The sequence below is a fragment of the Sinocyclocheilus grahami genome, unplaced genomic scaffold, assembly GCF_001515645.1.
Source record: "Sinocyclocheilus grahami isolate Dianchi unplaced genomic scaffold, SAMN03320097.WGS_v1.1 scaffold681.1, whole genome shotgun sequence".
Classification (NCBI taxonomy): Eukaryota; Metazoa; Chordata; class Actinopteri; order Cypriniformes; family Cyprinidae; genus Sinocyclocheilus; species Sinocyclocheilus grahami.
This window is the reverse complement of record NW_015505860.1, coordinates 55,458-69,731: the sequence shown is the minus strand read 5'-3', so window position 1 is coordinate 69,731 and position 14,274 is coordinate 55,458. Positions and strand designations below refer to the sequence as shown.

At 35.7% G+C, this 14,274-nt stretch overlaps 1 protein-coding gene across 1 annotated transcript in view; it reads left to right on the top strand.

The window, feature by feature from the left end:
• The window catches only part of LOC107559309 (vinculin-like), a 46,738-nt gene that overhangs the window by 15,804 nt on the left and 16,660 nt on the right, over positions 1–14,274 (top strand). The window contains exons 5-7 of the mRNA XM_016243078.1: positions 5,458–5,580; positions 5,961–6,121; positions 13,627–13,720. Of these exons, the coding sequence (XP_016098564.1) occupies positions 5,458–5,580; positions 5,961–6,121; positions 13,627–13,720 (378 nt within the window). The remainder of the gene's footprint in view (positions 1–5,457; positions 5,581–5,960; positions 6,122–13,626; positions 13,721–14,274) is intronic.

Genomic DNA, 14,274 nt, shown 5'->3' with positions numbered 1-14,274 from the left:
TAGGGTGACCATACGTGCCATTTTCCCAGGACGCATCAAAATACCATACAGACGGTTCCTTATGCTTTCAAAATGCTCTCGAGGTATTTTGATGTCATACACCGATCGGTCTGCACACGCAAACAAAGCCAAAACCTAGATATTTTAGGCAATATAGAAATCCTGGCCAGGACGCTTCCTGGGAAAATGGCACGTATGGTCACCCTACTGTTCTCATTTCTGGGAATTAAGTGTTTAGATTATCTTGATTTGTAATTTAGTGGGCCATTGATTTAATTGCAATTAAATCAATTAGTAATGTCACCTCCTATTTGAGTCAAATGCATAGTTTTTCTTTTTGCACTGAATATTGCATTTATTTAGTATTGAACATTTTAATAGTGCAAGCCATTACAGATTTGTATAGATTCATACAGTATGACTTATCTATCTATCTATCTATACTAGGATATTCATATTAGTTTTTTTTTGTTTGTTTCTCAGGGTGGAGAATGCCTGTGCAAAGCTGGTGGAAGCAGCTCATATGCTGAGGACAGACCCCTACTCTGTCCCGGCCCGTGATTACCTCATTGATGGCTCGCGGGGCATCTTGTCAGGCACTTCCGACCTGCTTCTGACCTTTGACGAGGCAGAGGTATGAATGGGAATGGGGACTGTCTTGATGATGAAGTCAAGGATAGGGTTGCAAAGGGGTGGAAAATTTCCGGAAACTTTCCAAAATTTCTGGAATATTTCTGAAATTTACTGGAAATTTTCCACCTTTTTGCAACCCTAGTCAAGGATGATGATTAATGTTTTAATAAAAATATTTGAGATTAATGATTTGTTTTGTTCATGTCTTTTACAGTGTAGCCTAATCCTAATACACATTCAAAAGAAACTCAGTATTCAGCGAGAATGCACTGAATTGACCAAAAGTGACAGTAAAGATATTTATAATGTATATGTTACAAAAGATTGCTGTTTCAAATAAAAGCTATTCCATTGTTTCTATTCATCTAAGAATCACGAAAAAATTTATTATGGTCTCATCAAAAATATTAATCACCGCAACTGTTTTCAGCATTAATAGTAATAAAAAATGTTTATTGAGCAGCAAATCAGAGTCATGTGACACTGAAAATTGTAGTAATGGCTGCTGAAAATTCAGCTTTGCATTGCAGAAAAAAATATTTTATTAAAATAGAAAACAGTTGTTTTAAATTGTAAAAATATTTCACAAAATTACTGTTTTTACTGTATTTTTGATCAAATAAATGCAGCCTTGTTGAGCATAAGGAATTTCTTTGAAAAAACGTACTGACCCCAAACCTTTGAATAGTATTGTACACCTGCAGAAGTCATTTACTGACATTAAACTCGGAATCATACAATAAAACCTTATTTTCTTGGCTTTGTGAACAAATAGATCACAGTGATAGAAAGACATAATGTTTTAAATAAATATTAAAAGCGAAGTGTTTTAAATATTACTCTTTGGTATTCCTCTTTTAACTCCCGACCATTTCATGGCATTTTTATATTCACTTTCAAATTTAGTGCTGTTTGGATGGCGATGTGTGATTGTAAAGTGCACAGTAATCTTTTTTTATTTAAAATTTGGCAATTTTTCAGATGCTTTGCTATTAATGTGAAACTGGCAGTCGACAGTGACACAATATATTCTCCACCAAAGCCCTGCTTTGTGAAACTGACAAACCTAACATTTTTTTTTGTGTGTGTACATTGATGAGATTAGATATCATACCTTTTTCTCTGGGAAATGTCATATTACATTTTGAAAGAGGGTTTTGACTGAAAGCAAGATTGTTATCTTAACCAAGCAATTTCCTTGTGAAGAGTGATTTATGTACTGTTGATTATTTGACAGTTGGATGTGAATATTGCATGTGGGCTTTCTTTTTGAACCTCATTAGACACGTGAAAGATCCTGTGTAAAATACTCATATAGTCTGAAATTGAATTAAACAAATTGGATTTGTAAAATATTTCTGTCTTTCTGCTGAATAATAATCAGTTCTTTGAATTCTTTGGATCTTTACAAAAAAAGGCTTTTCTTCTGGCCTAACGATATTAAACACATAGTGCCTTATCATGCATTGTAACTTGTGGTTTTAATGTGCCGTGCTCCACATATCCTGTGAGCACATGATCTGAGTGAGCCACCTTGCACACAATGTGTCTTCTATCAGTGGGAGTTACTTTTGAAGTTTCTGCTTCTGCGGGTCACAAGATTTCTCATCACAAGACCAGATATGAACCCAGCAGCACAGTGTAAACGAGCTTGTATTAAAACCAAAAATGCTCCTTTTAACGAGTGAGAACATATGCATATTTAGTGCCAATGACTGCCTTACTATTATACAATAATAATAAAAAACCCTATTCTATTATGTATAATAAAAAGAAACATTTCCAAGAGAGCACAGTTTGTGTGGTGTGCATGTTCATCTACCGGCAAGATATTAGATCATCGGTTTGTGCTGAAAGCTAACTCTGAGCTTTATTAAAGGGGTCATATGATGCTGCTAAAAAGAACATTATTTTGTGTATTTGGTGTAATGAAATGTTTATGCGGTTTAAGGTTCAAAAAACATTATTTTCCACATACTGTACATTATTGTTGCTCCTCTATGCCCCGCCTTTCTGAAACGCGTCGATTTTTACAAAGCTCATCGATCTGAAAAGCGAGGTGTGCTCTGATTGGCCAGCTATCCAGTGTGTTGTGATTGGCCGAATAGCTCAAGTGTGTGACGGAAATGTTATGCCCCTTACCATACTATGATGCCGTGTGCTATCATCTTTCTCAAGGAGCTGTGTTGTTCACAGGGCACTGAGTAAGCATGATGTTATGGTACTATATCTTGAGGGTCTGTCTGTTTGTGGCAGAGACCTGCAAAATAAAACATTAGTCCACTGGGATCCCTGTAGCCCAAATGGTAGAGCATGGCACTAGCAATGTAAAGGTTTGATTCCCTGGAAATACTGATAAAATTCGTATTTTTGTATCTTCTTAAGGTGCGTAAAATTATCCGGGTGTGTAAAGGGATTCTGGAGTACCTGACCGTTGCAGAGGTTGTGGAAACCATGGAGGACTTGATCACTTATACTAAAAACCTCGGACCAGGTACATTTGATAATTTGTTTTATTTCTCTGTTACTTCCTTTTGAAGAGGTTTCATTTATTTCTGATTTGAATTTAAAGTTGACACTGTTGACATCTGGCTCATGCAAGTGGACAGTTGGCAGAGACTTTTTGCATGAATGGAATCCATTGTTATTATGGTTGAATTATTATTTTCAGATGCTTTTGTTACTTTTTTTGTTTTTTTAAAGATTACTCTCTTTGAATGATGGTATGACCATGAAAAACTGTTTATTTGTTATATATCTCCTCTTCAACTGTTTTTATTAGGTGGTATGTTGTTTGTTTTCCTCACTTAAATTAAAATTTCCTGATAATTTACTCACCCATGTTTCATCCAAAATGTCTGTCTTTCTTTCTTCAGTCAAAAAGAAATTAAGGTTTTGGAGGAAAACATTCCAGGATTTTTCTCCATATACTGGACTTCCATGGGGATCAGCGGGCTGAAGGTCCAAATTGTAGTTTCAATGCAGCTTCAAAGGGCTTCACATGATCCCAGCCGAGGAATAAGGGTCTTATCCAGTGAAACGATCTGTCATTTTCTACCGTTTCGACCGATCATTTCACTGGATAAGACCCTTATTCCTCGGCTGGGATCGTGTGGAGCCCTTTGAAGCTGCATTAAAGGGGTCATATGATGCGATTTCAATTTTTCCTTTCTCTTTGGAGTGTTACAAGCTCTTGGTGCATAAAGAAGATCTGTAAAGTTGCAAAGACTAAAGTCTCAAATCCGAAGAGATATTCTTTATAAAAGTTCAGAGTCAGCCACACCTACCTAAAACGGCTCGTTCTAACACGCCCCCACATATCTACCTCACTATGTGGGAAGATTTGCATAACACCGCCCAAATGTTCACGCAAAGAAAGAAGGCGTAACTTTTATTCTCGCTGTAGTATTGTTGACGCTGCAGCCATGTCGTGAAGACGCTGTGTGCTTCGTTGTGAAAGTGAAACTACTGTGTTTGGTCTTCCAAAAGAGGACATGACTACAAATCAGTGGTTAAGTTGTATTTACAACACTGTTCCAGAACAGTTTAACCCAAATATCCAGATGTGTGCAGTGCATTTTATGGAGGACTGTTTACTGATCCTGGGAGAGTAATGTTAGACTAAAATGCCGGCAGTTCTGACTCACGTAAGTACGTTTTCATTTAAAGGATTTGCCACTGATGATTCAAACGTGAGTTTTGGGTTATGTTATGTTATGTTTACGCGGCGCAATGCAATGCAATGCAACGCAACGCATAAAAAGACAGTATAAGTCATTATAATCAGTAATTATGTCCCCACTGGATGCAACAAATGCCTCGTTTGTAATGGGTTTTAATGTTTTTGTCTCGTCGCTCCGGCCGGGACACGGCATCAACAGTATGTGAGGGGCGTAACATTTCCGTCTCATGCTTGAGGTATTCGGCCAATCACAACGCATTGGATAGCTGGCCAAACACAGCACACCTCGCTTTTTCAGACCGATGAGCTTTGTAAAAATCGACACGTTTCAAAAAGGCGAGGCATAGAGGAGAAACAATAATGTACAGTATGTGGAAAATAATGTGTTTTTTTTTACTTTAAACCGCATAAACGCATTTCATCACACTAAATACACAAAATAATGTTATTTTTAGCAGCATCATATGACCCCTTTAAAACTGCAATTTGGACCTTCAGCCTGTTGATCCCCACTGTCCACTATATGGAGACAAATCCTGGAATGTTTTCCTAAAAAACCTTAATTTCTTTTGGACTGAAGAAAGAAAGACATAAACATATTGGATGATATGGGAGTGAGTAAATTATCAAGAAATTTTAATTCTGGAGTGAACTAATCCTATCAGCAGCACAACTGTCTTCAACACTGATTGATGATAATAATAAGAAATGGCTGCTGAAAATTCAGCTTTGCCATCACAGGGGTGAATTACATTTTAAAATATAATAAAATGTAAAACAGTTATTTTAAGTTGTAATAATATTTCACAATATGATTGTGTTTTTTTTTTTATCAAATAAATGCAGCCTAAGTGAGCATAAGAGACGTTTTTCAAAGACATTTAAAAATCTTACCGACCCCAAACATTTGAACACTGTATATTTTTTGATTTTGATACTGGATATACATGTATCGACTTGGATGTTTAATTGTTCATGCTTATTTTTACATAGATTACCCTTGTTGTCATCATGCTCACTTAAAGTTAATCTTTAAAAATCTAATATAATTACACTGTTAAATGTAATCTTTGGCAAATCACAAAATGAACATCTATTTTTGACCTCTACATCATCACTGTATTGATGTATGAATTTGTTAGGCATGACAAAAATGGCAAAGATGATTGACGAGAGGCAACAGGAGCTGACACACCAGGAGCACCGTGTGATGCTGGTCACCTCCATGAACACAGTGAAGGAACTGCTGCCTGTGCTTATATCAGGTGAGAGACAGCGAACTGCTGTGTGTGTGTGTGTGTGTGTGTGTGTGTGTGGTCTTTGTGTGCCAGCTCGTTGATATGGCAACACTGATAATTGGAGCCATTTAACCGTCTTGCGGGGAGGGATAGATTTTTCCCTTCATCCAGTTGGCTTTCTGCTGTTGGCTCAGCAATAAATAGCCAGGTTGATGGCAGCTCATCTGCACATGCAGAAAGGCTTTTAATGCCGATGTTTGCAAATTTGTCTACTCATATGGTGATAATTAGTTGCTTGATTTTTGGACACATCAGATATAAACCACACTCTCATCTTTATCTGTACAACGGTTTTAGATAGCCCATGAAAGGGAGGACTAACAAAATTGTTTTTTGATACCCATCAGCCATTAAAATCTTTGTGACAACCAAGTGCACCAAGAGTCATGGTGTGGAGGAGGCCTTGAAGAACAGAAACTACACGTTTGAGAAGATGAGCGCTGAAATCAATGAGATAATCAGAGTGCTGCAACTCACTTCATGGGACGAGGATGCCTGGGCCAACAAAGTATGAGCTTTATCATGTACATACATACATACATAGACTCCTTTCTAAAACCCCACCTTAAACAGTTACAGTAAGCTATGTTGGCTTCCCTGGGTTAGACAACTAATGTCTTGCAGTCCCTGGGCAAGTTACAAATAAATACATTTTATATAAATAAATAAATAAAGTTATTGTACTGTGTTTACAAAAGACGTGTCAGTGGCAGTGGTAGAGAGAAGTCAAAATCTCATACATTTCTTCCATAGAGAAATTTACTTTTAGGGATAATGTGTCAATCTTTCGGTGTGATTTTTACATTTTAATAAAAAAAAACAAAATAAAAATCTGTAAAGTCACTGATATTGTGAGATGGTCCTTACTGCAGAACACAAGATCCAGGGGGCATGGTTGGATTCAGATCCAACTCCTCCCACCTTACATACACCTAAACCTACCCGTCTCCACCCCCTAATCCCTAAACCCACCCATCTCCACCCCTAAACCTACCAATCTCCACCCCCTAGATGTGGATCCAACCACACCCCCTGGATCTTGTGTTCTGCAGTGAGGGGCTACTGGATATTGCGGAAATAGTAATGGTGGCAAAATATCTTGGCGTTGATCACCTACTTCGAAAGCATTGCAAATGATGTAGCCGAGTCAGTCTCCCTAGTGGCAAACTATTTGTGAGTGTATATATATATATATATATATATATATGCACAACATTTTTTTATTTTACCAAAATAAGAGGGATCATACAAAATGCGTGTTATTTTTTTATTTAGTACTGACTTGAATAAGATATTTCACATAAAAGACGTTTACAAATAGTCTACAAGAGAAAATAATAGCTGAATTTATAAAAATGACCCGTTAAAAAGTTTACATATATGCTTGATTCCTAATACTGTGTTGTTACCTGGATGACCCACAGCTGTTTTTCGTTTTGTTTTGTGATAGTTGTTCACGAGTCCCTTGTTTGTCCTGAACAGTTAAACTGCCCACTGTTCTTCAGAAAAATCCATCAGGTCCCACAAATTCTTTGGTTTCCAGCATATTTTGCATATTTGCACCCTTTCCAACAATGACTGTATGATTTTGAGATACATCTTTTCACACTGAAGCAAAATATCTTGGCGTTGATCACCTACTTCGAAAGCATTGCAAATGATGTAGCCGAGTCAGTCTCCCTAGTGGCAAACTATTTGTGAGTGTATATATATATATATATATATATATATATATGCACAACATTTTTTTATTTTACCAAAATAAGAGGGATCATACAAAATGCGTGTTATTTTTTTATTTAGTACTGACTTGAATAAGATATTTCACATAAAAGACGTTTACAAATAGTCTACAAGAGAAAATAATAGCTGAATTTATAAAAATGACCCGTTAAAAAGTTTACATATATGCTTGATTCCTAATACTGTGTTGTTACCTGGATGACCCACAGCTGTTTTTCGTTTTGTTTTGTGATAGTTGTTCACGAGTCCCTTGTTTGTCCTGAACAGTTAAACTGCCCACTGTTCTTCAGAAAAATCCATCAGGTCCCACAAATTCTTTGGTTTCCAGCATATTTTGCATATTTGCACCCTTTCCAACAATGACTGTATGATTTTGAGATACATCTTTTCACACTGAAGACAACTGAGGGACTCATACGCAACTATTACAGAAGGTTCAAACGTTCACTGATGCTCCAGAAGGAAAAACCATGCATTAAGAGCCTGGGGTGTAAACTTTTGACTTGAATGAATGTGTACATTTTCCTTATTTTACCTAAATATCTTTTTTTTTTCCATTTAGTACTGCCCTTCAGAAGCTACAGAAGATACTTACATGTTTCACCGAAGACAAAATAAGTTTAATAAATTTACCCTGATCTTCAAATCAAAAAGTTTTCGCCTCCAGGCTCTTAATGCATCGTTTTTATATGAATATAATAAATTGACAGAAATAATACATGGCCACTTCAAAAGTGGGCAGTCACTGCTGCGCTCTATTGAGACCCCTTGGTGTATCTTTGTTTTTCTCCCTGAATGAATGTGACACTCCCTTCCTGCTAATGTAATAATCTGTTCCATTTCCCAACACTGTTCACAGTCAGGCTCAGAATTCACTGACTATATGATATAAAAACACAGGCCTGATAACCAGCATAGGTGGAAAAATATCACCATATACTGTACACATGGCATCAGTGTTTAACAGTAAGATTAATGATCTGCGTTTCAATATTTCATGAAGCCTACTGAATCATTTGATCCCTCGCTGACTGATGACACCCTGCTTGCTGAGCATGCATATTAAATATTTCCATAAGAAATCACTCTACTCTGAAAATCAGTTTCCTAAGCTTTCATTTACTTTGCTGTCACCTCTGTTTTTCTGTTTGCCCTGGTATAACTCTGTAAAAATGCCTCTTTCTTTTTGCTCTTTCTTTTCTGTGTTCTTCCATTTTTTCCTTTCCTATAGAAGGTAAGCTCTCCTCTCTCCTGCTCTGTAATGCGACAAACTGCATGCCAGATCATTGTGTTGCTAACAGTATGTGTGTGTGTTAGTATATTCATTCTTGTTTTTTTCCTGCATGATGTTTGATAGAAGCCTTTTTTTCCTCAGCCTGGCTTGCCATTTTTATATGCTTTATCCCTGTATACAGCAGAAACACAGTACCAAAACAAAACAATAAATAGCAATTAGAGGGTTTGTTTTCAGATGTGTCGTAGAATGACACTGTGCCATCACTCACCCTCCACTTCCATATTTACTTCAGTCTCACTTCATCCCTCATTTGGACACTCCTGATACACAGCTATTCCCACTTTTAAAGACCCAATGAAGTGGCTTGACGATTGCAGTTTGCTTTCGTGTTTACGTATTTCCTGTTAAAATAGGAAATTACAGTGGGATATATTGGACCTCTTTTTATTAAAATAGCCAATAGCCTATATTTTACCTTTTAGTTTAGCAATTTCAAGTGGTTAATTTTTGAGCTGTGCAATTAATTGAAATACAGTTTTGATTTCGACCTCCAACGATTATGTAAATACATGTCATAGCAACCTCATTTACAGAAAATATATATTTGATATATATCGCTATCTTTAAATGAATCACTCGTATAAAATTTTGGTCATGTGGCCCACTCATAATCGTGTTAAAAAATCATGATTACAATATTGACCAAAATAATCGTGATTATGATTTTTGCCATATTAGAGCAGACCTAGTTTAGTCACGAGGCACTGGCTATTGCTAGTTGGAGGAATGTGATTTTCATGTTAAAGTAACATTTTTGAGAGGATTTTAATGGTCACCAAAAATGTAACAAAAAAGTATGCACATCTAGCAGGCAAAGAAGTGCAGTGTGGGTGCTCAATTACAAAAAATAACAAGCTAGGAAGAAAACAAGTTGGCACAGCATAGCTCCAAAAGTAGAAAAAATATTTATAGCAAGTTCTCACAAAAAGTTATGTTTCAAGCCATGTGGCTCTTCATCAGACAACGGCCCATTTTAATGGACCAAAAATGGATTTTAATGGACCACATTTTTTTTATACGCCTCTGAGTGCAAGAAGAATAATCAATATTTTTGTTCATTCTCCCTGAAAAGAAATAATGTACATTTTAAATGTACTAATTTGCATGTACTAAGAGTTCATCTGTTTTTTTAGGAGTATAGCATATCAAAACTTTGATTTTGCGTGAGCCTAAATTTCCTTTGTAAGAAAATACATATCTGAGATATACAGAGACCATTTGGTGATAAATGGTTAGCTAATCTACTAATCATTCTGATGCAGTACATTTTCAATCTTTTGAATGTAGCATACATTTAGCATTGGACCTACTTGCTTTTGTCTTAAGGCAAAATTGAATTGATACTCAATTCTGACTCTGGGCTCCCTTGTGCCTTATGACTGACAACATGAAAGATGGATTGACGTAGTTATTGCTCTTCAGCTCCCTCATTCACACAACACAAAGTCCATTTGCGGGGAATGAATTATGGAAGAAAAATCCAATGCATAGATTCATTTATTGTTTCACTCAAAACCGTAATCAGAAAATTACTTTCACTTCTTTCCTAATTCAGTAATATAAATTTTGCATTTATTTGAAATTCTCTATATAACAATTTCGAAGCTTTTGTCAGCCAATAACCTTAGTACAGTTGGCCCAAATCTTTCTTGACATTATTTACTCTGTTAGCTAAAGGGAGACAGATGTTGTCAGCCAGCTTAATAATGTTTCAGCTTTCCAGTGTCTTATTCTTGAAGAGTAAGTTCATCATTGTAACTCAGCAACAGTCTACTTCCATATTGTAATTCTCCACAGCTTGAGATATCCGTCATGAGATCAAGCACATAAGCAGAATGCATATTCAAGTGGAGATTGTTCAAACAGGCCGTCTGACTCCATCATGAAATATTGATCAGGTTTAGACGTCCTGGCCTATTTCTGAACTCTTTGCTTGTTATACAGTATGTGAAATACTAATGCAACATTAAATTCTAAAGCAAGAATTAGGTTCATTTTTATACATTTTACATGTAAATATATGTGACCCTGGACCACAAAACCAGTCTTTAGTCGCTGGGGTATATTTGTAGCAATAGCCAAAAATACACTGTATATGTCAAAATTATAGATTTTTCTTTTATGCCAAAAATCATTAGGATATTAAGTAAAGATCATGTTCCATGAAGATATTTTGTAATTTTCCTACTGTAAATATATTAAAACTTAATTTTTGATTAGTAATCTGCATTGCTAATAACTTCATTTGGACAAATTTAAAGGCGATTTTCTCAATATTTAGATTTTTTTGCACCCTCAAATTCCGGATTTTCCAGAATAGCTGTATCTCGGCCAAATATTGTCCTGTCCTAACAAACCATACATCAATGGAAAGCTTATGTATTCAGCTTTTAGATGATGCATAAATCTCAATTTCGAGAAATTGACCCTTATGACTGGTTTTGTGGTCCAGGGTCACATATAATGTAAATTTTTTCTATACACTAACGGTCAGTTTGGGGTTGTTTTTTTGTTTTTATAAGTAGTCTCTGTTAATGGCTACATTTATTTGATCAAAAATACAGTAAATATTGTACAGTAATATTGTGAATTTTTATTTAAAAAATACAGCATAAATTGTAATGCATTTCTGTGATGGCAAAGCTGAATTTTCAGCAGTCATTACTCCAGTCTTCAGTGTCACATGATCCTTCAGATATCATTCTAATATGCTGATTTGGTGCTCAAGAAACATTTCTTATCATTATCAATGTTGAAAACTGTTGTTCTTGTTTGTGAGGAAACTGAGAAACATTTTTCAGGATTCTTTTATGAATAGAAAGTTCAACAGCATTTATTTGAAATATAAATCGTCTGTAAAATTGTAAAAGTCTTTACAGTCACTTTTGGATCCTTCCTAAGTAAAAGTTAAAAGTAAAAATGATTGAAAAAAGAAGTAAAAAAATCTGACTGACCCTAAACATTTGAAATGCATTTACTACATTGAATTGTTTTTTTCTGCAATAATATCTGAAGTAAAAAGAACTATAAAAACCCGAATGAAACCCAACCATGAGCTGAATCTATCCAATAATGCACACAAATAGGAAATGACACATCAACTTAGAAATAATGTGATCTGTCTTGCTAGATGCTGAACGGTTGGCTTGAAAGCAGCAGTTACTGGATAGCAGGCAGGCAAAGCAGGCAAAGGAAATGGATTGGGTGGATAATTCGTTTTAGCTGAGAGAAGACTCATCGGTTATACTTGTGCTTCAATTCTGCTTCAGGATAACCACAAACTATATTCAGGCTTTTTTATATGGATTTATAAAAGCTGGCTGACATGAATCTAGCTGCATATTTTAGAGAAATTGTAATATACAGTATTTTACCGGTGAGATGGAGTGTAATAGACAGCATGCGCAGGTGTGAAGGGTTAATTTCCTGCCAGAAACTGCTGCTTCAGCTGCCAGAGTGTCTCCTGCTGGAAAGGCCACAAGCACAATTCTAAGTCTTTTTAAAGGTCCATTATTGTCTTGTCTTGTTGAATTAAAGACAACAAAGCAAAACTAGATCTGTAGATTTTCAGATCAGTATCTTGAGTGGTGCTTGCCACAAAACTTGTGGCCAGAATGTGTGCTGCACCAAGTCAAAAGAATGTCTTAATGATATATTAGTAGAAAGACTGAGACCCTCAGGGGCCAGCGGGGCCCCACGTGGGGCCTCAAAACACTGCCACAAGTCAAAAGATATAAAGATGCAAATATGGCGGAAGTACACTGAAAACATTTTTAGTTTTATTAATATTTTTAATCATTTAAATTTTTATATTTTTCATTTTTATTTTAAAGTTTTAGTAACTTTGCTGTGTGTTTTTGTCATTTTTAGTAGTGTATATGTCTGTATAGTTTCTATAAATTTTTACTTTTTTATTTTTTTTTATTTTTTTATTTTAGTACATCAAGTTATTGTGAAATTATAAAATGAGAAATGTTGGCAACTAGCCAAAATTATGTTTTTCTTTTTTTCTTTTTAAATTTGATTTCAAATAACATTAGGGTTATGGTTTTATTTATTTATTTATTTATTTATTTATTTTGTTCATAACGTAATTGTTATGGTTTTAGTTTTAGTTAACTATAATAACTTTGCAAGTAACACATTAAATTTAAATTCAAGAAGTAAAAGTTTTTTAACCTACTCCAGTAATCTTTGTTTTATTTAAAACTTTGTAAAATAATGCATTACGCATGTTTTCAATTGCTAAGGTGTTATCAATGGATGCTCAGGTTTTGTTAGGGTATTAAAGTCAACGTGTTTGAGAGAGGCGGGGCATAGAGGACCTACAATAATGTACAGTATTTGAAAAATAATGTGTTTTTTGAACATTAAAGCATGTCAACATATTCTGTTACACCAAATACACAAAATAATGATCTTTAAAATAGCATCATATGACCCCTTTAATAATTGCCACCAAGCAAAAGTTATAAGTCTGATTGCTTAGAAAATTCATAGCACGCATTTCCTCAATAACCCTTAATATTTTGAGGCATCAATATTGAAGGCATGACCTTGATACTTGTCCTGAACCTAATTTCACACCCATGCCCTTCATTTGTCTTTCAGTGTTGTGCTCTTGATATGAATGCATTGCCTGTGCAGATGACTATTGCTTTAGACTGCAGTAGAGAGGAGTGCCATACGCACGGCTGAGTTACCGAACCAGACGGGCTTTTCTTCAAATGTGTGCGTGGTGATTATATGGGCCGCTCTCGCACTTTGTGTGTGTGATTGAGAGAGGCAGAGGCTCCTCCTGCCCGTCAGAGGGAAAGAGGTGCAGAGACCCTCCCTTCAGCATCTACTCTTTCATATGAGCACATAAACTGCAACTGCAACAAAAAGCTGTAACCACTCAGTTCCATGCTATGACATCCTGCCCTGTGGGCCAATATGACAGACATTACTGACTAACACACTCTTTCTCTCTGAAGGACACAGAGGCCATGAGGAGAGCGCTAGCATTGATCGAGTCAAAGATGGGTCAGGCTAAAGGCTGGCTGAGGGACCCTAGCGGTCTACCAGGTAACATAACATCCATTAGCGCATTGTGATTTTTCAGCTTTTTGTGCTAGAAACACTGTGACTTTCAGTCAAAACTTCTAAAGTAAAATAAGACCATTTATTGAAACTATGCTGCAGAAATTACAAATTGTTTTGCAACTTTCAGATTTGAGCACATGCACACGATCGCTAAAATGTATGCATTAATGATGTCTATTTGGACCTGTATCTCATTTCACATGCTAAGGGAGCATGTACAATGGAGTCATTTGATTATACAGGTCAGAGAGATTGATTATACAGTGGGAAAAAAGGGGTAATGAAAAAACGAATTATGCATGTTTTTGAGATTACAATATTATTAGGGAAAAAATTAAATTAATTTAATAATAATTAAAAAAGAAAATCATTAAATGATTAATAATTAAAATAATTCCCTAATTTTTGGGGAACAATAATATGATCCCTGTAACTAGTCCTGTATGGAATACACTACTGATCAAAAGTTTGGGGTCAGTATGATTTTAAAATGTTTTTTGATGATTCCTGTGATGTCAAAGCTCAATTCTTAGCAG